At 41.0% G+C, this 24,261-nt stretch overlaps 1 protein-coding gene across 7 annotated transcripts in view; it reads right to left on the bottom strand.

Annotated features, from left to right (window-relative positions):
* Lsm14a (LSM14A mRNA processing body assembly factor) overlaps positions 1–24,261 on the bottom strand; it is a 101,986-nt gene that overhangs the window by 9,815 nt on the left and 67,910 nt on the right. For 5 of the 7 annotated variants that reach the window (XM_076577774.1, XM_076577767.1, XM_076577772.1 and 2 more), the window contains exons 2-6: positions 18,847–19,010; positions 15,223–15,352; positions 8,097–8,219; positions 2,954–3,130; positions 2,628–2,693 (exon numbers count right to left, since the gene is read on the bottom strand). In XM_076577774.1, the coding sequence (XP_076433889.1) occupies positions 2,628–2,693; positions 2,954–3,130; positions 8,097–8,219; positions 15,223–15,352; positions 18,847–19,010 (660 nt within the window). The remainder of the gene's footprint in view (positions 1–2,627; positions 2,694–2,953; positions 3,131–8,096; positions 8,220–15,222; positions 15,353–18,846; positions 19,011–24,261) is intronic. The other 2 variants (XM_076577778.1, XM_076577777.1) reach the window with 1 other exon arrangement.

Below are 24,261 nucleotides of genomic sequence, written 5' to 3'. Positions count from 1 at the left end.
GGCTGAATCTGCTGGCACATGCCTATAATGCCAGCACTTGGGAGGCAGAATTAGGAGTTGGAGGCCATCCCTGATTTTTCAGTAATTTCCAGGCTAGCTTGGGCTGCATGAGACTATCTTAAAAAAGCAAAACAAAACAAACCCCCAAACTCTGGATTTAAACACTTTTCTTTTTTCTCACTTTAATCAGATTTAGCAAGAAGCACCTTTATCTGAAGAGCTAGCCATCTTGCTGGTGCATTAAACACGAGAGAGAGAGAGAGAGAGAGAGAGAGAGAGAGAGAGAGAGAGAGAGAGAGAGAGAGAGAGAGAGAGACACTTTTTGGGGGGCTGGAAACTGCTGAGAGGTTAAGAGTGCTGGCTGCTCTTGCAGAGGACCTGAGATTCCACCACCCACATGGTGGACCACTGTGGGCACCAGGCACATTGGTAACCATACATACATGCAGGCAAACACTCAATACACATTAAGAAATATTAAAAGGGCTGAGGAGGGATTCCTGAGTGCTGCGGGCCGCAGGAATATATCATAAGAACTCAGCTGGTTATGGCAAAGTCACTACCTGGAGGGATCAGGGAATTCCTCCAGAGGAAGCCAAATCCCAAGGAGTTTTTGGTGTTACTTGGCTTGTTATATATCAGCTGTATTCTGTTATGAAAATCATGTGTGCCTTCATAGCTTTCCCAATTGACTTTTCCCTAAGAAGGGCTAACAGTGTAGACTGATCACTCTCTGGACATACACATTCCAGGTATTTGGAGAACAACCTCAGGAAAGGCTTTCTCTGGAATCAGATTATCTATCTCCCTTGGCCACTTTCAAGGACTACAGGAAACACCACCCAGGTGGGTGCCCATTGTTAGTCCCAGGTGGACTAACAATGATAACAGCCCACATGCAAGTCTCCTGATTTACGGTAAATTCCACAAAGAGACACCGCCTAGGAGAGGTGGACGTTAAGTAATAGTTCTACACAATTTAGCTCGGACCCTCCCTTTATATACCGAGACTTCCAGGAGGCAGGGGAGAAGAGAAAAGAGAATGGAAGAACTAGATGGGTAAGAACTTGAGAGGAACGAACTGAGATGGGGAAGAACTAGATTGAAGGGCTAAAAGAGAGGACTAGAGGAACGAGATGGAAGATGAGGAAGAGCCAGATGGGGAAGAACAAGATGAGGAAGAGCCAGATGAGAGAGAAGGAGGAGAGGAGCTGATAGGGGAAAGAACTAGATAGATGAGAACCTAGAAGGGACAGAACTAGATGAAGGAATTAAGATAGAACCTAGAGGGGACAGTAGATAAATATAGAGAGAAATCAGGCAAGAAAGGAGCTAGACATGAGAACAGAACTGAAGCTGTGTATAAAGGATGTTATGCCAGAGGAATTAAAGCAAGTGGACTATAGAACTCGGTGTGCTGAGATTATATTTCCTGATAATAGTCCTCGCCGTTAGTAGTTCTCTCTCCTGAGCCCCTGGGATGTATAATATTAAGGCTGGTCCCTCTAATATTATACAAGACCTGACGGTAAAGCTCTCCTGCTATACAACTGTGAGGGCTGCAGTCCAGATGCCCAGCAACCACATAAATGCTGGGAGGACACAGTATCCCGCACCCATGATTCTAGCTCTCAGAAGGCAGAGACGGGATCCTTGGAGCAAGCTTGCTAGCTACACTAGCCTAATTAGCAAGCTCAAGTTTCAGGTGAGCAATCTTCCTCAATTTACAGGATGAAGAGTGATTGAGGAGGCCATCTGCCATAAGCATGAGGACCCAAGTCCTGAAGACAGGTGGATTCCTGGAGCTCAATGACCAGCCAGCCCAGTCAAGTTAATGAACTCCAGGTTCAGCGAGAGACTCTTACCTCAAAAAATAATGTGGAGAGTGATCAACAAAGACACCCAATATTGCTCTCTGGCCTCCACCCCCATGTGTACATATATGCATCATGTACTTGCCTGCATATACATCCACAAGAACATGGACATAAACCCAAACCCAAAGACAACTGTGTACCATCAAGTCTTTTCCAGAAAAACAGTACTTCAGAAAAATTAAATATAGATATAAGAAAACAGAAAAAAAAAAGTGCATTATGGCATTGAGTCCTTTTTCCAGCTTCCTCACCAACAGTAATATCTGAACTACTGTATACTAGCAAAACTAGGAAACAGATATTGGCAGAGTGTAATAAACCAAACTACATCTTCCTCAACATCACTAATTACTGACATTCATCTTTAGGTATGTCTTTTTGTAGAGGTCAGCAACAGTCTGCCACATGCACAGACTCACAATGATTCACTCCCCTGGGGTCAGCCCTCTGTAGTTAACAATTCCCACTTTTTTTCTTTTTATAGCAACTACACCATCTCCAAGATGCTTTCCCCCATTGAGAGCCACAGTATGAGGCCTTCAGATTCAGGTAGCTGCTGGGGGTGGTGGCACATGCCTTTAATCCCCGCACTTGCACTTGAGAGGCCGAGTTTCAAGCCAGCCAGGGCTATGCAGTAAGGACCTGTCACAACCAACCGACCTACCAACTAATCAACCAATCAGTCAGCCAACCAACCACAAAAACCCTCAAATCAAATGAACCCAAACCAGCCAGATCCAGGTAACTTACCTACTTGCCTCTTGCTATCATTTCTGAGCTGCTCATTTTCTGGCCTTGGGACTTTGTGTACTTCAGCTACAAAAAGAGACATGCAAAGTGACAAATCAATTCAAAATATATAACCAGAAATTTCCATGATGTTAGAATGGAGATGGCAACACCCCCTAAAAAACCCCCACCCCCACCACCACTTTCAATCAAAATTTCAAAGTCCGAACACTATTCAAGTTCAGCTTGAACCTGCTAGGGTCGTTCATATAAAGTAACCCTCTTGGTGAAATGAGGAGATGGAGAGTGATCAGTCAGTGCAGGAACAGTAAACAGCTCAGCTCTACCTCGCCTGTGCTCTTGGTTGTCTATTGCTTTCTGGCTGGTAGATGGCAAAGGCCTGGTTGGTACAGGGCTCCTTCTCCCAACAGGTGCTGGAGCAGGTAAGTGGGCCGAGGCGGTCTGTACTGCTTGTTCCATGGTTGGACTTTTTCTCAAAGGGTCTAACTGAGGGCTTGATCGACCTAAAATGTAACCAAAAGATAATAAACTACCCTAACCTGGTATTTCAAAATCATCTAGACCTTGTAAAAATAAGTCTAGAATTTTATTCTGCTAACTCAAATCCTCAGCATAAAACTGAATTTTATTAGACCAGTGTTTAAATTTACTTAAATTTTCATTAGCTGAATAATCAGTGGGCTGATTATTCAGCTAATGAAAACAAAACAAAACCAAAACAAACAAAAACCCAAAATCTCAAAAAAAACAAAAAAACAAAAACAAAAAACAAAAAAAAACCCCAAAACAAAACAAAAAAACCACACTACAGTAACAACACCACTGCTATGACTTTATCCATCTTTCTTTCTTCCTTCTAGTTCTTTTTTTTTCCGAGACAGGGTCTCTCTATGTAGCCTTGGCTGTCCTGGAACTCACTCTATAGAGCAGGCTGGCCTCAGAAATCCACTAGCACTGCCTTCCAAGTGCTGGGATGCAAAGACCACACTGTAGGCAAATGGAGGCTTTCCCTAATCACAGGAGTGACACATTCAGTTTCTTTCTTTCTTTTTTGGGGGGTGGGAAAAGAGACAGAATTATCATATAGTTCTTGCTGGCCTTCAACTCCTGACCCTCCTGTCCCCATCACCAAGGTGCTAGGATCCAGGTATGCATGTCCAAGCAAACTAAAGCACGGAGTTGTTACAAGAATGTAAAGAACAATAAAGCACGGTGGTAGTCCTTGGAAGCCTCGCGTATTTGAGTAATTAAATGTCAAAATTAAAAAGGCAGCAAAAACAAACTCTTCTGAGAATTCCAGAATAGTCACTCATTCCTAGTCATATAAAAGCTCTCCTGTCATGTCTCTGCTTATCATGGGATTGACTTATTAAATAATTATGCTTTTTGTTCCTGTAATATTTGCTCTAAACTTCTAAAGAAGCTCTTAGATTCCATGATATTGTACCAAAATAGAGAATTTTACTTAAAAATTATCTATATATATTATATATAAGAAAAAATCCCCAGATCTACATCTGTCCAGGCTCAAGGAACTGGGGAAGAGGGTGGATGCTGACTGCTCTCTGGTTGTGAGTACTCAGAACCCCAGGGACAATTATCAGTACTGTCCCCCAAGTATGTAATTACAATGTCTACGGTATTTCCAGATTTATGGCAAAGTTACTTTAGTCAAAAGTTTAATTACCAGTAAAACAGTGGAAACATAAGGTACTATTAATATAAACACTAAGTTTTTGTTGTTTATGGTTATAATATTTTGGCTCACTTCATACTTAAAAAGGAGCATTGTTTAAGATAGGGAATGGATAAGCTGCTCAGGCTGGCACTCAACACCTGGACTCAAGTGATCCTCCTGCCTCAGCTTCCAATGTAGTTGCCTATGCAGCAGAGATCACAGGCATATGCCATTATGCAGTTTTCAAAGTTAGGTTTTCCTTTTCTCTTCCCTTTAGATCATGTCCTTGCTAAGTAGACAAAGCTGGCCTTGAACCTAGGACACCATCACAAGCAGCTGAAGTGGTAAGATCTGAGAACTGCCTGTTGCTGCATGTCACTGTATAGTACTCTATCAATGACCTTTCCTATTCAGAAAACCACTTTCCTCCCTGCTCCTCTGAGAAGAAAGCCCATGACGCGGAAGCAGTAAGTAGAGAGGTGAACCCAATGGGGCACACAGAGTGTAAAAATTTCTTTTTACTAACAACTTACTAACTTACAAATAAGGAAATGTGGTGTGTATGATTAGGAATAAATCCAGAAATGATTTCAGGAAAAATCAAAAACACCTCCCTGAGCGACCATCACATTCTTATCATAGAATTAAAAGAGAATCTCATTTATTTGTGTGAAATTCAGAAATTTATTTATTTAGTTTTTTTGAGACAGCGCTTCACTTTGTAGCCCTGGCTGGCCTGGAACTAACAAAGATCCACAAGCCTCTGCCTCCAATGTGCTAGGATTAAAGGTGTGTACCACTATGACCAGCTTTATTATTTTTTAAAAAGATTTACTTTTATTCCGTTTATGTGTTCGTGCCTGTGCACCTGAATGTGCGGGCTGGAGAAGGCCAGAGAGGGCAGCAGACGCCCTGGAGCAGGCGTGTCCAGGGGGGCTGAGGTGTCTGATACACATACGGATACACACACTTTTTGCAAGAGCAGCACAAGCTCTTGCTGAGCCACCTGTCAAGCGTCTGCAATCCAAACATTTTAATTGGTAAAATTTAAATGGATTCTTAGGCTTTCTATGCCATAGATTTATATAAATATCCACATCAAAATCTAATAAAAATACTTGTTTTCAAGTCTGCAGTACGAGGGAAGGAATCCAATCCTACTTTTCTTAAACCATCAGGCACCAATGTCAGCCTTTTTCTACTACAATTTAATCTAGAAATCTTCATTACACCCCTTTCCCCATACTGGCTGTACAGAGGCTCAAGCCCAGATCATCACACACAGCTAGGGAATGTTCTACCACTAAACTATACCATTAGCCATTACATCTTGCACTTACAGCGCGGAGCTGTTTCCAACACTATACACTGTTTTATTCACCTCTAAATTTATTTTTATAGTTTTATTATACCAAGTAGCTAAGCTTGCTACTCTTATTTTTTTAGTGTTTTGCTGTACACCCAGGTGTGTGTGTGTGTTTTCGAGACAGGGTTTCTCTGTATAGTTTTGGTGCCTGTCCTGGATCTTGCTCTGTAGACCGGGCTAGCCTGGAACTCACAGAGATCTGCCTGGCTCTGCCTCCTGAGTGCTGGGATTAAAGACATGTGCCACCACCACCCGGCTCTCTAGGTGTATTTTAACATTTATTTTTTACAATTTATTTGGTTTTTTTAAAAATGTATATAGAGTTTTGCCTGCATGTGTGTACCATGCATGTGCAGTGTCCACAGAGGCCAGAAGAGGAAGTTGGATCCCTGAGATTGGAGTTACACATGATTATGAGCCTCCACATGGGTGTTGAGAATCAAACCTGGGTCCTCTGAAAACAGCAGCAAGTGCTCTTAAACCCTGAGCTACCTTTTTAATAGCTATTTATTCTTTCTTTCTTTTTATAGTTTATTTACCTTTATTTTATGTGCATTGGTGTCAGATTCCCTGGGGCTGAAGTTACAGACAGTTGTGAGCTGGAAGAGCAGTCAGTGCTCTTAACCTTTGAGCTATCTCTCCAGTCCCTCTTTGTTTTTTTTAAAGACCTGGCTACCTGGAACTCACAGGGATCTGCTTGCTTCTGCCTCCAAACTGCTAAGATTAAAGTTATGAGCCACCATACTCAGCAAAATTTCACAAGCAAAAGGAAATTAAGGGTTATATTTTATTAGAAAGATCTCTAGCAAAATATAGCAAACAACAAAGTCACAAGTATACAGTTATATTAGCTTAGAAAAGTCCTGGATCTCGTTCTGTAGGTGGCCTTGAACTCAGAGAAATCTGCCTGGCTCTGCCTCCCAAGTAATGGGGTTAAAGGCGTGAGCCACTGCCACTTGGCTTATGGTTTTGTTTTATTCCTTATGCTTCTATTTACAAGTCATTTACAGAAAATCTTTCAAGTATTTAAAACATAAAACGCAACCGATATATTTACGTTTTTATTTTTCATTATGTTTGTGTGTGTATGTGTGTTGAAAAGCTTAAATACTCCGGCAGTAACACTGCTGCCACCGATGTTAATATGTCAGATCAGGCCGAATTAGCAAATCCAGGTTCAGTCTGAGCGGAGCATTCCTGGGTGGTCCCAGGGGAAGAGAAGAAGCCATGAGAGGGAACCATGAGGGGAGAAGTCTTTGGGAGGACCTTAAATACCCTGTGGGGGTAGAGCTGCTGTGTGGCGGGCTTTCTCAGCGGCAGGGTTTGGAGAAGGCAGGTCCAGGAGATACCCCCAACATGTGTGAGTATCTTTCAGTGGCCATGGAAGCTAATGGTTAACAGTTTAGAACCCGCTGGAGTCATGGACAGGTTTGACCTGGCCCCATGTGGGTGCTGTGAACCCAACTCAGGTCCTCGGCAAGACTAATAAAATCCTCTTCACTGGAGCCATCTCTCCAGCTCCACACTTACTAGGTCAGCCAGCATGAACAACACTGCTACAATTACTTTAAGGCACAGCAGCAAACATCCAGGATCACGCTTATTAGAACTGGCTTGATTCCGATCTTCATCGGCTTTGCCCTGCACTGTTCCACCGTCATGAAGAAACCTGCACTGCACTCCTGAACGGAAAGCAATGGCCCGTCACACTGACTGCAGCAGTGGACACAGCAGACACGGGACTCTGTGACTCAGATTATGAGACTATCTGGCAGAAGAACAGAATTTTTCAAAATGACAACAGGATCTCTTAAGCTTATTAAAATGTTAATCTCCAGGCTCCAAGGTTTCTAATCTTCCAGATCTTAATTATGCCCTGCATTTTCAGAAGCACTACAAGATGGTTCTTTTGTGATGATCCAGAGACAGAAGGGCCTACATGTGTGAGGTGTTAGGCAAGACCCAACAGCATGCACATCAACAGTTTCTTTGGATGGGTTTTCAAATTTACTTAGCATAGTTTAACTTTCAGTGGGGAGTCTAGGACAAATCTGATACACTTGGTAAACAAATGTCAAACACAGAATGTTCATCATTTCAATTCCAATGTGTAGAAAGTTTAAAAAGTAAAAATAAGTAGAAGCCATTCAGCAAAACATTTATTGCAATAGAGTAACTAGGGGAAAAAAAATCCCTGAACTAGGGAAGTATGTTGGCACACACCTATAATCCCAGTACTTAGAAGGCCAAGGAAAGAATATACTGAATTAGAGGCTAGCCTAAGATAAGGAGTGGAATCCCTGTCTCAAAAACAAAATTTAAAGAGTCAAAACCAATAATACATGCTGTTTATAAATCTTCAGAACAAAGCAAAAGCTGCTAGAGAAGTTTAGAATGCAAGTACTCGCCAGGCAGAACAGCTTACCTTGGGCTAGCTGTGGTTTTACAGATCTTGTATCCTGTGTGAAGGCAGAACCAACTGTGCTGCTCTGGGATAAGGTACTGCTATTTGATGCTTCTGTTCCAAAGGATGTCAAGGAGCTCCCAGCTTGAAAAGATTAAAAGAAAAACAAACAAAACAAACAAACAAAAACCCAGCATTTTACTAATTGTCTGGGTACCCAACCCATACTTATAAAAATTACTGCCGGGTGGTGGTGGCGCACACCTTTAATCCCAGCACTCGGGAGGCAGAGGCAGGCGGATCTCTGTGAGTTCAAGGCCAACCTGGTCTAAAAAGCAAGTTCCAGCAAAGGTGCAAAGCTACACATAGAAACCCTGTCTCGGTGAAAACAAACAAACAAAAAACAACAAGAACCAAAAACAATACCTATCTCATCTCTCATTCGTATACCTCTATGATGGTAGTCAGAATAAGCTCGTACTTAATACAAATATAGTCACACCATTATAGCATTTGGAACCTTCTAATGCTCCCAATGTCAACTAACTACTACCAGTTTATAAAGCCCTCATTACCTGCCCCACTTCTCACATCACTGTGTATTTGAACCTGTGTAATCTGTAAACCGCTCTTAAAATGCAATCTGCTGGTTTCCAGGGTGCACTCCAGTTCTTTAAAATATTTCTACATTTTAGTCATGGTGTTTAAGACACTTTACAGCTCCCCAGACTCCTGATTTGATGAATTCTACTCTTCAAATCCCCTTAAAATGGGCCACCAGAACACAGCAGCACCTCACACATGGAGTACTCTCACCCACCAAGGCACATTCCAGTTAGGCTTCCGCTCTGGGCAGCTCTGGAAGAGATGAGACATCACCCCCACAAACACAAGCTACTCTGAGGACCGCACTCCCCTCACCGGGCCTGTGGCCTGCTGGAGTGCTGATTCAATGGTAGCAAGCTCTGGATCTTCTCCTCTTGTCACCGTACCCCCTGTTCCTTGACTTCATCCTGCTACTGGTTCATGTCTGCAGCCCTCAAACACTCTATCATCACTGTCACTATTACTAGTGACAAAGTCTTATTATGCTGGCCAGGCTAGTTCCAAATTCAAAGTCTTCCCGCCTCGGCTTTCTAGGTACTGGGGTGTCTTAGCTAGGGTTTCTACTGTTTTCCAAAGAGCAAGTTGGGGAGAAAAGGGTTTATTAGGCTCACACTTTAGCAATGCTGTTCTTCCCTGAAGGAAGTCAAGGCAGAAACTCAAAACAGGGCAGGATCCCAAAGGCAGGAGCTGATGCAGAGGCCATGGAAGGGAGCTGCTTACTGGCTTGCTTCCCACAGCTTGCTTAGCCCACCTTCTTATAGAACCCAGGACCAGCAGCCCAGGGATGGCACCACCCACCAAGGGCTGGGCCCTCCATTGATCACTAAATGAGAAAATGCCTTACGGCTGGATCTCATGGAGGCATTCCTCAGCTGAGGCTCCTTCCTCTGATGACTCTACAGCTTGTGTCAAGCTGACACATAAAAAACCACTCAGTACATGGGGTAATAGGCATGAGACTCAACTGCCTCCCAAATCACTTTTTATCCAAGGCTTAAGAAGGGTCAATCAAGGTTTGCATTATTTATGGAGATATTCAGCTACTACAACATTATATGTTAAAATGGTGGTTTTCTTTCCACTGAGCCGTACTAGGAGCTTCATGGGAAAAGTAAAAATCAGTATTTGGGTATATCTACTTCTATTCTCTATTTTTCATTTACCCATATTTGTCTATCTTTATGCCAGTAATTCAAAGCTCTAATTATTCTATCTCTGAAACAGTCTTTAAATTGGGTCATATAAACCTCAAACTTCTGTTTTAAAAGGACTGATGAGATTTTGACTTGAATTTGTGAATCAATTCAGGAGAGCGTGTCATCTATAATGTTCTGACTCTCAATCCATAAGCATGGATTAGCTGTTTATGCAGCGCTTTAGTCTCTCAGCAGTTTTGTGGTTCTCTGTAGAGCAGGGTTACCTCAACTTCAGCATTCGTTACATTCTGGGTCAGACAATGCTTGCTACTAGGAGTTGTCCCGAGAATGGACCCCAACATTCTGCCTGAGGCCAACCCAGGGCCCAGCGGCCGATCCTGCAGAAACCCAACAACTTGGAGGTGTTGGTGAGATTGCCCTACTGATCAACCTGCTCAGCTGAGATCCATTCGGGAGAGGTTTCAGAAGGAGTTGTCCCAGCACCCCAGACTCTGTGCACTACATACCAATACAGCCCTAGTTTTAAAAGCCAAAACTGACTCAGCCCTTCACTGCCGAATGTCCCTTGGAGAATGTGGGCAATTTAGTTTCTCTCCAGTGAAAAAACTGCCACAGAAGTTTTAAGTTATCTTTCATTTCTGGGTATGTGGTGTAATTATTTTTTAATTATTTTTATACACGTGCATTGGTGTTTTGCCTGCACACGTGTATCTGTGTAAGGGTGTTGGAACCTCTAGAACTGGAGTCACAGACAGTTGTGAGCTGCCAAGTGGGTGCTGGGAATTGAACCCAGGTCCTCTGGAAGAGCAGCTAGTGCTCTTAACCGCTGAGCCATCTTTCCAGGCCCAGGTATAAGGTGTTATTGGTGCTATTACTGTAAGTAGTGTTGCGTTACTATTTCAATAGTCTGTTCAGATAAGGTGCCAGCAAATGTGTTCTGCAAGCGGTCTTTGTGATTTCATCTCTGATCTGTTACTAATCAACCACTTTGCACCATTTCAAATTATTTATGTAGTTTCTCAAATTATTTTTATTAATTCCACATTCATTTTTGTGGCTTAAGAAGATATCATATAAGCGTCCAGTTCTTTTGGATATTAATGTAACTTGTCTGTGGCCCCTGATTAGGATCGCCAAAGAATCAATTTCTACTTGCAGAGAATCAACATTCTGCAACTGTTATGTCTCTAAAAGCTAACACACATTTAGGTAGGTGTGTGTGTGTGTGTGTGTGTGTGTGTGTGTGTGTGTGTGTGTGTGTTTATTTACTTATTTATTTACTGGAGACAGAGTCTCAAGTGTGTAGCTCAGGCTGTGCTGGAACTTACTATGTAGACCAGGTTGGACTCAATTTTACAGACAGGTATCTGCCTGTCTCTGCCTTCCAGGTGCTGGGATTAAAGGTGTTGTATGCCACCAGCCTGGCCACATTTGGGATTGTTATATAGATTGTTATAGGGTTAATTAACTGACCACTGTATCGTTATGAAAAGTCTGACAGCAGATATGCCCTTTATATGCTTTGTTATCAGTATGTATGACAGTTCTTTTTTATTGTCTTGGTGCCTTTTTTCTATTCTTAGTAATTAAAAATTAATCTACACAGGCAAATGGAGAGATGGCTCAGCAGTTAAGAGTACATATTACTCTTGTACAGGACCCGAATTGAGTTCCCAGCACCCATGCCAAGTGGTTCACAACTGCCTGTAGTTCTAGTTCTAGGGAATTCAGTGTACTTTTCTGGACACCTCCACCCCTTTCAAATAGAATAAATCTTTAAAATACTATTTCTATTTAACTCCAGAGACCCAAGAGAACCATCAAACAGTTGGTTGACCAACCAACTAACATGCAAGCATCTGTCTATTTGGTCAATATTCTGCCATTCTGCAGGTAAGAGTACTGAACATCAGCATACCATGACACACCAGCAAACCTGTCTTAAATTACTCCTGTTGAACTCATCACCTGGTGTAAACAATGGGAGGAGGGGATCTAATAATTATGCCCATGTTCTTTATTTTAACTTTTGCTGTACATTTAATTAAATTAATTAAAATAAGCAGTCAGGGACTGGGGATGTAGCTTAATTATATAGTGCTTGTCCTAAAAGTAAGAGGCCTGGTAAAGGCAGAATTGCTGGTTAATTTATATTACTCACATTTCTACAACTCCCTTTTTCTACCCTAGCAATACACTCCTATTGTCCACTCTTTAATACCAACATGGACATACTGTTTTGATGTTTTACTTATTCTGAGATAACTTAAGTTTTTTCTGAGGATCTACAAATTAAGGTCAACGATTTTCATTTCTATATAAACAATCTTTGCAAAGGTGATTTCAGTATCAGCTTACAAAACAGTGGCTATAGTATATTATGTCTTCAGTGTATCTATTTCCTCATGTTTTGGCAAAAGTGCGTTGAGTTTCTGCCAAATTGATAGCAAAAAAAGGGTATCTCAGTGTGATTTATTTTTGGAGGCAGGGTTTCAGTCTCATTTATCCCAAGCTAGCCTCAATCCTTCCACATCTAGATCTTCTGCCTCTGGGTTAGAGAGATTGCTCAGCAGTTAAGAGTACTTACTGTTCATATAGAGGTCCTAGGTTCCTAGCACTCAGAGTCCCATGTGATGCTTGTCATGATGCCATGGACTCCTGCATACATGTGGCACACATGCGTGTGCATGCACACACACACAATAAATTTAAAAATCAACCAATCAATATTTAGACCCTCTGCCTCCAACTCAGTGCTGGGAACACAAGTATGGCTCTCCCATCCAGTTCACTGTGGTGTTAGCATCAAACCCTGGGCCTCCTACATACTATGCAAGCACTCTATTAACTGAGCCGCATCCTGAGACTCTTGCTTTGTATCATTTTTTATTGTAAGCAAGAACAAAGCACCTTTTCACATGTTTATGGGACATTTGTATTTATGTTTTGGAAACAAGGTTCCTCTGTGCAGCTCTGTGGCTGTCCTGGAACTGGCTTTGTAGACCAGGCTGGCCTTGAACTCAGAAATCTGCCTTCGGGATTAAAGGTGGGTGCTACCACACCTGGCTTGCATTTGTTTGTTTTTTTAATATGTAGGTGTATGAGGCACTTGTACACATGTATACAAGTATGTGTCAAGGCCAGAGGTCAACATCGGGTGTCTTCCTTAGTTGCTCTTCATCTCTGTTGAGGCAGGGTCTCTCACTGAACCTGGAGTTCACCATTCATCCAGACTGGCTGGCCAGTGAGCTCATCTCTACCCATCAACAGCTGTGTTTGGATTTTATATAAGTAATGGGGATCTGAATTTGGGTCTTTATGGGCTAAGCCAACTTTCCAGCCCTAGACATTTGTGTTTCTTATGAGTTCCAAACCCTTACTTGATTGTGTTGAGCTGTTCATCTTCTCCACTATTTCTAGAAGCTCTCATTTAAGAAATTAAATAATGTAATACAGTGGACTCAATGGCAAATAAAACTATTATGAAGGAATAGTAATACTACAGACAGCACCAAATTAAGACGGGTTGACTACAATGACTCTATTTTACAGTAATAGGAAAGCATGTTTATTCAGTAGAAATTATTCTTTAAATTGTTTCCTAGGCTAGCAATATGAAATAAGATAGTTGTCTATGATCCTGGACAGCAGCAAGCTATAGCTCTTGGTCAGCCATGTGATCAGGAGCAAACAGCCCCCATTCTACCATGTGCTGTGCAGCCAGGCCAACTTTTTTTTTTTTTTTTTTTAAAAGATACTTCAGGTTTTCACACCCCACTATGTCTGCAAATACCGTCTGTATTCATACATGAGATTCTGTACTTCATGAAAAGTGGGTTTAATGCTAGATTAAATTTTTTTTAAACTGTGGACTAATGTGATTCCCCATTTCCATACCATTCCCTATGTTCTCTATTCTCTGCACTTCCCTAAAGGAAAAGGCATTGTGAAAAGGCAAGAGGGGTTGGTGGTATATATTAGTGCCTGCATTATAGTGAACCAGTGGTACAGCCTTCCCTTGGTGCTTGGATAAGTCTGCATGCCCATCTTCCCGTTTACTCCTAACAATGAGGGATCCTGTGCTTGAATCATCTTGGTTTAGCCTCACATTATTTTGTGACCGGCTGACTTAAAGCAGCACAGCTGATGAGCACATATTTGACTTTAAAGTGCTGGTCCTGGAGGAACCTTTTTACAATTTTAATTTTAAAGGAAGTTTTGTCTTGTTTAACTCTTTACCAGAACAGACAGGCTGTCTTTGACCTCTCCTGTGCCTGTGCAGGGCCTGGTGCAGGAGCTCAGGCCAAAGCCATAGCCTCCTGCAACTCTAACACACATTACGGTTAGTGATATCTAAATATCATCCATGCTTATTTAGTTGGAGACTTAGGGTTTGACCAGAGACATGCTGTCACTTTCTGTCTATGTTAGTTACTTTTACTGTTGCTGTGACTAATAACCTGGCCAGAGCAGTTTAATAAAGGAAGGGTTTGAGGTTGCGGAGATGGTGCCACGGTTAAGAGCAATTGTTTTTCCAGAGGACCTGGGTTTGAGTCCCAACTCAAAACTATTTCTAATCCCAGTTCCAGGGGGAATCTGATGCCCTCTTCTGGCCTCCTTGGGTACTGTACCTTTGTGGTGCACAGACTTACACATAAAATAAAAATAAATAAATCTTGACTTAAAAAAAAAAAGGATACTTTGGGTTTTCACACCCCACCATGTCTGCAAATACCATCTGTATTCATAGATGAGATTCTGTAATTCATGAAAAATGGGTTTAATGCTAGATTAAATTTTTTTAACTGTGGACTAATGTGTTACTTGAAGCTAATATGTTTGGTGGGTTAAATGTTTGCTTCTTTCTTTATTAAACGTATATGTACCTAAGAGTATGTGCACACGTGTGTGCAAGAACTCTAGGAGGCCAGAAGAGAGCACTGAATCTCCTGGAACTGGAGCTACAGAAAGGTTGTAAGCCACTATGCAGGATGCTGGGTATGGAACCACGATCTTGTGCAAGAACAGTTAAGTATTCTTAACTGCTGAGGCATCTTTCCAGCTCCTTAAATGCACTTTGAGCGTTTACTATGACCAATGTTAAAGAGTGTTAAGTTTTTGTTTTTTTGTTTTTGTTTTTTTTTTGAGACAGGGTTGCATGTATTCTAGGCTAGCCTCACACTTGCTAGGTTTCTGAGAATGACCTTGAACTTCTGATCCTCCTGCCTCCCTTTCCTAAGTACTAGGATTATAAAATGCACCATCACGCCCAACTTACAACATTAAGTACTTATAATCATAAAACAAAGATTAAACAACATTTTGGCAAGTTTTTTATACCTTTATAGTTAAGAAATTGAGACAAAAAAAAAGTCACCACATACCAACACCAACGGTGCCAAACTGCTGTCCAACCAAGGTGCTTGGACTGAACTGACTGTATGCTGGCATCCTGCCAAAAGGTCCATAGGAACCCACAGATTGGAATGAAGAAGATGATGAACCTAGTGAGGACTGAAAGAAAACCATAGGTTATTCTAAGTTCTAAGCAACATGCATATAAAGGAGACTCAGATTTTTCTACGCTTTTTAAAAACATGCTAAGTTTAACTGTTAGACAAAAAAGGCAATCACAATGACTTACAGGATACACTTAATATTACAACAATCAACAACCTCATTTCCACATTTGTCTATTTGTGAACTGCCATGTGGGTGCTGGGAATGAACTCGGGACCTCTGCAAGGGCAGTCAGAGCTCTTAATTACTGAGCTATCTCTCTGCCCAATGTCTACATACCAGTCACATTTAATGCTATTTAGAAACATTTTCTCTATGATAAATTCCTCTTGAGTTTAGTTTTATAACAGATTTAGGAAATATATGAACAGTGACTTCAGTTCTCTGTTAACTGTAACAGTGAATAAGTTATAAAGTAACTGCTTATAGAAAAATTACTTGCTGGGTGTGGTGGTGCATGCCCTCAGGAGGCAGCGATAGGTGGATCTGCGAGTTTGAGGTTAGCCTGATCTACACAGTGAATTCCAGGATAGCCACAGCTATGAGAGACCTGGGTCCCTCACCCCTCAGGGAAAAAAAAAAGAGAAAAAAAAAAAAATCACTTTCAGTAAATGGGTTTTTAGTCTGATACTGACATAAAAAGAACTCTCATTTATAATTTTTTATTTATTTATTTTTACATCATTCTTTTGTTTAGTGTGTATTATTCATGTATAGGTCAGAGGACAACTTGCCGAGGACCTTCTCTCCTCCACTCTGTGGGTTCTGAGGATTGGACTCAGGTCATCAGGCTTGGTTCCAAGTGTCTTTAGCAAGTGGGCCATCTCTCCAGATCCATCTTATTTTCAATCACCTGAGGCCCACTGCTGAATTCACAGAAAGGGATGCAGAAACAAATACCCTACATCAAGTTGTTTATGTTTTAATATTACTAGATTAAGTCAAGTAACTTTTTATAATAAACTGTAATATGATGGTTTATCTAGTCAACCTGATTAGGAGATAAGTAAATCATACTTTGGTTATATCTGTGAACGCTTTCTCCAGAGCTGAATGACTAAGGGAAGAAAACTGTCCTGAATGTGGGCGCTGCCCATAGGCTTCAAATCCAGATGGAACAAAAGAGAATGAAGGAGAGATGCCCTGTTCCACTGACATGCTTTCCCTGCTTCTTGGCCACCATGAGGTGAACAGCCTTTGCCATATATTCCTGCTGCCATGACAATGTCTTTTCCCTCAGACCCCAAACAATAGATCTAACAAAGTGGACTAAGGGTTCTGAAATTGTAAGTCAAGATAAAATCTTTCCTCCTTTTAAGGTATTTTTCTGGGTAATACATTTATCTTAACTTACTAAATGAAAATGTGTACTGTAATACATATATATTGTTAACTAATCTTATAAAACATTCTACAACACAAATATGAATTGCATTGAAGACTACAGGGCTATAAGCTAATTTATGGCAAAACCTTAACATTTCTTTAAAAACATTTATTGTGTGTAGGAGGGAAGGGGTTGGCCTGGCATGCATATAGAGGACCAGAGGATAACTCTTGGGAGTCAGTTCTCTTCTACCTTGTTGGTCAGGAGGGCAGAACTCAGGTCATCAGGCTCGGTGCCACGAACCTTTTCTTACTAAGCTATCTTGCTAGTTTAGACCTTACCTTTTGTTCTCTGCTAATATCGGTACATGTTGGGAATTCAAAACACATGGTTGCACGAGTGAATAAAAACAAGCAAAGTGAAGGCTTATGGTTAGAAGAAGTCATACCATTCTGCCTTGTTCGCCTGTGTTTTCTGTTTCCACAAAGCTGATTACTCAAAGTAACTGGTAACTGAATGATAAATGCAGAAGACACTAAATAAGGTACAGCAGTGCTGGTGTGAGGAGCCACCTCTATTACAGCATTGTCTCTGCTTTCTCAACCTAAACAACACATGTTTTCTTAGGGTTACTTCAGACTTTGTTGCCCCAAAATAAAAATTAAAAATGGGAGACAAAAATCTAGTTTTTTCCTGCAAGAATGAAAGTTCCAGTTTCTTAATGAAAAAGCTTCTTTTATATTCAGAAAAAAAAAATAGGATCAAGGTACTTTCCTTAATAGTTATTAATAACTGTATGCTTCATATTTTCTCCCCGCCTTGTCTTTGCAGCCCCGGCACTGGAGATCAGAAGCAGGACTTTGTAATATGCTAGGCAAGCACTCTACTGAGTTATGTTCTTTGCCTCATTTCACTTAGATGGGTTTGGTTGATATTTTCCTTTAACAGAAGAAAAAAATCTTAGGGAAGATAGGTCTCCCCGCCCCACAAAAGATCTATTTATTATGTATACAGCATTTTGCCTACATGTGTTACATACCAGAAGAGGGCATCAGATCTCACTATAGGTGGCTGTGAGCCACCATGTGGTTGCTGGGAATTGAAGAGCAGCCAATGCTCTTAACTTCTGAGCCATCTCTCCAGCACAGGAAAGATAAATATTTTAAGAGTAATTTCTGGAAAACTAAAATTTTCCCATATGTGACTTGTTAAAAAGCCAACAAATACATTTGAAATGACAGACTTAAGACAGGAAAAAAGATTACAAATAAGATGAATTCAAGAGAAAAACCATTAGAAGACTATAATCCTCCTCCCCTGCCCCCTCCCTCTCCCACTTTTGTTTGCTTATTTTTTGTTTCTAGTAAGATCTGTAGCCTAGTCTGGCCTCAAGCTCATGTGTAGTGGAGAAAATCCTCCATCTCCTGATGTGCTCACCACGGTCATGGCCACCTCTGAAGTGCTGGGACTGCAGGTGTGGGCAATATTGCCCAGTGGGTGGGTCCATCTTTAATAAAATATGCAAAGATTCAATTCTAAGAGTATTTAAAAGCTAACGTTTAACCTGAGACCTTAAAAGAATTTGTGTTAAAATCCTTCTGTGCTGTGGTATCCCATTATATACCATTGCATACTGTATAATATATACTATGATTTAGCACCCCCCATTTAAGCTAGTTATTTTATCCCAGAGTAGCCATTATCACCCTGGTTTGTAATATGAACCATTATCCGAATAGTGTAGAGGCATGGGTCCAAGATTCTGGAGTCTTATTACCTGGATCCATTCACATTGCAGTTCCTTTTCAATTTCCTCACTTAAAAAAGCAAAAAAATTATGGGTATCAAGCTGAAAGAGCACCACGAGGACCAACTTAAGTGCAGTGTTTGTGCTCTGTATTAAAAAAAGTCTTATGCAGTTAACTTTTGATGGCAGCCATCATAACAATGTAGTAATGTTGAAACTAGAAACTACTGTGAAATTTAAATTCTTCAGCTATTATAAGTTTCAACTTACGATCCCCAAAGAAACCTATAGAAGAACATTATCCAAGTAACTTCTAACTAGTTAGTAAGCTTCATGAAAGTTCAACGGGAAAGGAAAAAGCCAAGGGTAACCTGGTGTAACGGTACCACTCAAAGGCAATTTACTATAAGTTACCTGAACAATAGCTGGGTCCTGAGGCAAAGAACACTGTGGCTTTGGTGGCTCACAAACAGTGAGGTCTTTGATATCACTCCCCCGGAATATAATATACTCAAAGACTTCATCTCGAGGTGGTATTGGACGGTCTGTTGGTCTGTCTTCTGTACCGAAGGATCGAACTGGTGAGAAAATAGAGGACATGAGATGAATGTTTGCTACTCACCATATTAAGGCAGGACCTAAGGATTCTGTTAAACACCAAGCATCGTTGTTCTCAAATTCATTCATAAGAAAGCACTTATTAATATACAGTCAAACATTTTTAGAAGAGGGAAATAGAACACAGTTTGCTAAAAGCAGAACACATTCCATTTAAAAGCCCAGTGTTAGGAGGCTGTGTTCTCACAATTTTACTCCTATCTTTGGTGCCTGTTTGTGATAAGGTGTGAAAATGTCTTTTTTCCCATTGCTTTTTTTTTTTGTGTGTGTGTGTGTTTTTATTTTTAGTGTTTTCATTCAGCAAATAAAGATCTGACAACTTACATCATAGTTCTTGGTTGGGAAGGGATGGCAACAACATTTTTGCAGTCCACAAAATCCAAAGTTTAAGTTTTGAGGCAAAGAGAAGCCAATGAAGGTAACATTTCTTTGGTGAAAAGTAAGTCTTCCAGACGCTAAGTTTCCATGGGCAAGATTAAAATGTCCATCACCTAAAATAGCTGCTATATACTAACTCTCAGTATTTAACACCTATGATGGAATTAATCAAAGTTAACCTGTGGATCACATGCAATGTAAGCTGGCTATAAATGAACTCCATTGAATTATGTTCTGAGAACATTTTAAGCCACTCTTGAGTCTCTTACACTAGTTTCAGGATTACTGTTTTAGGAAACTACTGAAAATATCAGCATCCATGTGATGTTCCAAATAAGAAAGTGCCAAAGATCACAAACTGCTCATGGCAAGAGTGAATGAGTGGAGGGCAGAGATTGACTGGCAGTTAATTTTTCATAAAACTGATTCACAGCTAGACTGAAAACCAATGCTATCTCAGTTTAATAATGTCCTATTTTCTTACTCTAAAAATTCCTCCTAATATTTAAGAGGAAGTTTTAGGAATGACTATGGCCTACGGCATCATCATTGGGTTTGCAGAACATCCTTCCCTAAAATGTAAAGAAATGAAAGTCAAAGGGAAGCTAAAAAAAAAAAATAAATAAAAAAATAAAAACCAAACCAAACCAAAAAACTACCAACAAAATAAACCCCTAAAACAAGCATCAGCTCACGTCTGTAATCCCAGCCCATGGGAGGCTGAGACAGAAGGATTGTACACAAGTTCCAGGTTGGCCAGTACTACAGAGTGAGACCCTGTCTCAAAAGACTAAAAAACCAAACCACACTGAACACCTAAACAACCAGGCACAGCAGTATACTCCATATTCCTATAATCTATGATCAGGAGTGGTGAGTGAGATCTGGTCTAAAAAGGACAATCATTTGAATACAGATTTAGTCTAAACTGAAAGAACAGAGGCAGAATAAGTCACATCCTTTGCCCACTCTTCCTCCACAGAAAATCTCACTAGCAAACCCAAATGGGTAGATGGAGGCCAGGACACAGGTATGCTAAGAGAAACTGATATAGAGGCTTTAGCTGAGCAGCACTCCCCCGACTTTCTTTTCATGGCCAAATGACATGTTAGCAGGCAGGAACTTCCCCCACAAAATAAATAAATTAAGGTAAAAAGCTTCATACTTTGACCTCTTGATAAAAAGATCTGCTTTATTTTTAAATGATGTGTACTTGTGTGTGTTTATGTATAACTATGTGCCTATGAGTACAAATGCCCATCGAGGAGAGCAGAGGGCATCAGATGCCCTGGAGATGGAGTTACAGGTGATTGTAAGCCACCTGATAGGGAGTGCAGATACCAAACTCTGCAGAAGCAGTACCTGCTCTTAACCACTGGGCTAGCTCTCCAGTCCCCACTTCAACCTTTTCTATACAGAAGGACGAAGAACAGAAAACAGAACTAAGAAAATTACATATAAACATAAATCTTAATCCATCTTCATCATCACCACAAATGAATACTATTCCAGGCCTCAAAGCTGCCCATTGGCTTATTCTGAAGTAGAGTGGGTAAGTCAAGGCCCTTCTACAAAATCAGAACACTCAATTTGGCTTCCCAAGGCCTAGAAACCACTCAACTTGTATCCAGGCGAGTCCAGTGAATTACAAAAACAACCAAACAACCAACCAAAGCGGCAACAACACCAAACCCCCAAACCTTTTCCTTGTTTATTGAAGGCAACAACACATACTAAAGGTATGTGAGGAGAAAAAAAGAGAATGCAGCAGGATAGATAACTAAGCTGATTCTGTCAAAGATAAAAATTTCTAGAGAAACAACACAGAAATTTAAAAACCCAAAATATTTTTGAGGTTTTAACATGATGATATAATAACAATATAATGGCCCTCTGGTCCGTTTATTAAAAGGTAAATACTAAGGATCTGCCAGTTAAGAGAGATCCCGGCACGTTTCTACAGAGTACAGGATGGCCAAAGGAAACTGATATAAACACATCTGATAAAGTAAAATATCCCCATACTGTCTTCAGGCTGGGTGTGATGGTTATCCCAGCACTCAGGAGGCTGTGACAAGAGAACTGTAAATTTGAGGCCAGTGGGGGTTACACAGCAAGACCATGCCTCAAAAAGCACCCCCCATTGCCACTGTACTGTCTTCTAAATAAATACTTATCAAAATTTGAATCATATATTTTCCAACCAGGCAAATTTTTTTCTGAAAAAAGTACCTTTCATGTGATCAACAAATAACTAATATGTTACGTACAAAGACAAAGATGTCTGGTAGTGAAACAGAAAAATAAAGCTTGATAAGCACAAAACTAGGTTTAAGGCTACATTTCCTCTTCCTCAACCTCTCAAAACAGTGCAACTGACCTCACTAGCACACCTTCCCTTTGAGACAACCAGGCTTTACACAGTACTGTCAGTGTGGACGTCCTAAGTTAGACCCTGATAAGTCACATTACTGATGAATACTTTTCATGGCTCCTAGAGCAATCCAGGAAAACGTTAACCTGCCATTCAAATGATAAATGAAGCAGATGTGGCCATGGAAGCCAAGAGAAATGGGTAAGCTAGAACTTGAGCCTTATCCAGCTGTGGCCTCTCCTTATATGAGGACAAATCAGAATTAACAGAGCTTGGAAATATATCAGAAGGAAACCCAGGAAAGCCGTGGGTTTACAATAAAACAGGGAGAACTGACTACCAGGGATTTGAGCCTTTCCTTCCCCAATATGGAAATAAACCAGGAACTGTAATGTGCTAATTTAGCTACCCTACACAAAGACTGTACTGCACATGGTTATTCCTCTCATAAAGAATGACAAAAATGAGAAAAATGAGGATTAAAGGAAATCAAATGAAGATCAAAGAGCTGCTTTTACTGTGAGATTCCAAGACGATTCTGGTGAACTCCCTGGGGCAGAGATGCACGAATGTTATGAGATGAAAGAAGGGATAAACAAAGTAGTGAGTAAAAAGAGTAAAAATCACAGTAAGAATTTGTTTCGCAGAGTGACATGATTTGGGGAAGTGACTGGATCCTGAGGGCTCTGACCTAAACAATGGATGAATCCCTCCATGGAGTCACAATGTGACAGCACTATTGGGAAATCTGAAAAGCAGCAAGTAGGACCTAAGTCCCTAAGAACATGCCCTGTGAAGACCTATCTTGTCCACTGTCTCTTCTGTCTGCCACAGGTTCCTGGTGCTGGGGCATTTGTCCAAGCTAAGGGGCAAGCTGATCACAGACTGAGACCTCTAAATCTAAACACAAAGGTTTGACTAACATGCAACATTTAAGGAGAAGGGGCAAGTTTTGTTTTTTTTTTTTTTTAAATCTATTTATTTTAGATCCTGGCCACAGCCTCATCCCCAACTCCTCCCCTTCCTCCCCTCTATTTCCTTCAACCATCCAGGAAAGGGCAGGTCTCCCATGAGTACCAACAAAACATGGCATATGAAGTTGCAGTAAGACACCTCCCTATGTATTAAGGCTGGGCAAGGCAACATTGTATGAGAAGTAGGTCCCAAAAGCCAGTAAGGAGTCGGAGGCAGCCCTTTTTCCAGTTAGGAGTTCCATAAGAAAACTGTCAGTCTAGTCTCTGTGAGCCCCTATGAGCCCAGGTCAGTTGATTGCATGAGCTTTCTCATGGTGTCCTTGACCCTTCTGGCTCCCACACTCCTGAGAAGGGGCAAATTTTAGGTGCTATTTTATTGCACTCATTGTTTACTCAAAGGCAGGAAGGCTAACTCTTCTTAGAAAGCTTCAATACACTGTTTCCAAATAAGCTTCAATAAGAATTTACTTACAAAGCCATGCTCATACCTTTAATGCCAACACTCAGTAGAGACAGACAGATTTCTCTGAGTTCAAGGACAGACTGGATTATGCCAGCCAGCCAGCCAGAACTACATAGAGAAATATTTCAAACTAAGTATCTATAAAGCAGATCCACAATAAAAATCAACAACCAAATAAGAAACAGACATTTTCCTGGGCTAAAGAAAGGCTAGCTTCCTTAGATCAACATGGATATGCAGTACAAGATATTCTTGAAAGAAAGGCCCCACTACAGCTCAAACAGAAAGTTGGCCAGAAAGCCTACCAATAATATGGATTTTTTTTTTTTTTGAGACTGTGTCTGCCACTGGCTAGACTTCAGCTTGTGGTGATCCTCCAGCCTTTGCTTCTCCAGTGATGGAGTGCTCTACATAAAAAAAGGAAAACCAGAACGGGACCAAACTTCTGGTTTTTTTTTTTTTTTTGGTTTTTCGAGACAGGGTTTCTCTACGTAGCTTTGCGCCTTTCCTGGGACTCACTTGGTAGCCCAGGCTGGCCTCGAACTCACAGAGATCCGCCTGGCTCTGCCTCCTGAGTGCTGGGATTAAAGGCATTAAAGGTGTGCGCCACCACCGCCCGGCGGGACCAAACTTATGTGAAAAAGTAGCCAGAAAAATGACAGGACAATGTTTAAAAAGTATACTGGGTGGGGCGGGAGGGAACGACGGTCCTAGAGAGATGCCTTGGTGGTATGATGCTTGCCTAACTTGTGTGAGACCCTAAATCCGGTTCCCAGCACTGGGAAGGAGGCAGGGACAAGGAGACAAGACAGCTAGTAAGGCAAGTTACCACACAAGCAGAATAGTTAGGACAGAGGCAGACATACCTCAGAGTCTACAAAAAAATCTCTCCCCCCTTAAAAAAGAAATATTTTCAGCTAAATAAATTCATGTTGACTAACGAGATAAATGTCTCCTATAAATTAATATTGCTAATAAAACCGTTTTAAGGGATTCTAAGAACATAATTATGGAATGTAAGG

The sequence above is a fragment of the Peromyscus maniculatus genome, chromosome 1 (genome assembly GCF_049852395.1).
Source record: "Peromyscus maniculatus bairdii isolate BWxNUB_F1_BW_parent chromosome 1, HU_Pman_BW_mat_3.1, whole genome shotgun sequence".
NCBI classification, from domain to species: domain Eukaryota; kingdom Metazoa; phylum Chordata; class Mammalia; order Rodentia; family Cricetidae; genus Peromyscus; species Peromyscus maniculatus.
Note: the sequence above shows the minus strand (reverse complement) of the source record. Positions and strands in the feature narration are given on the sequence as shown.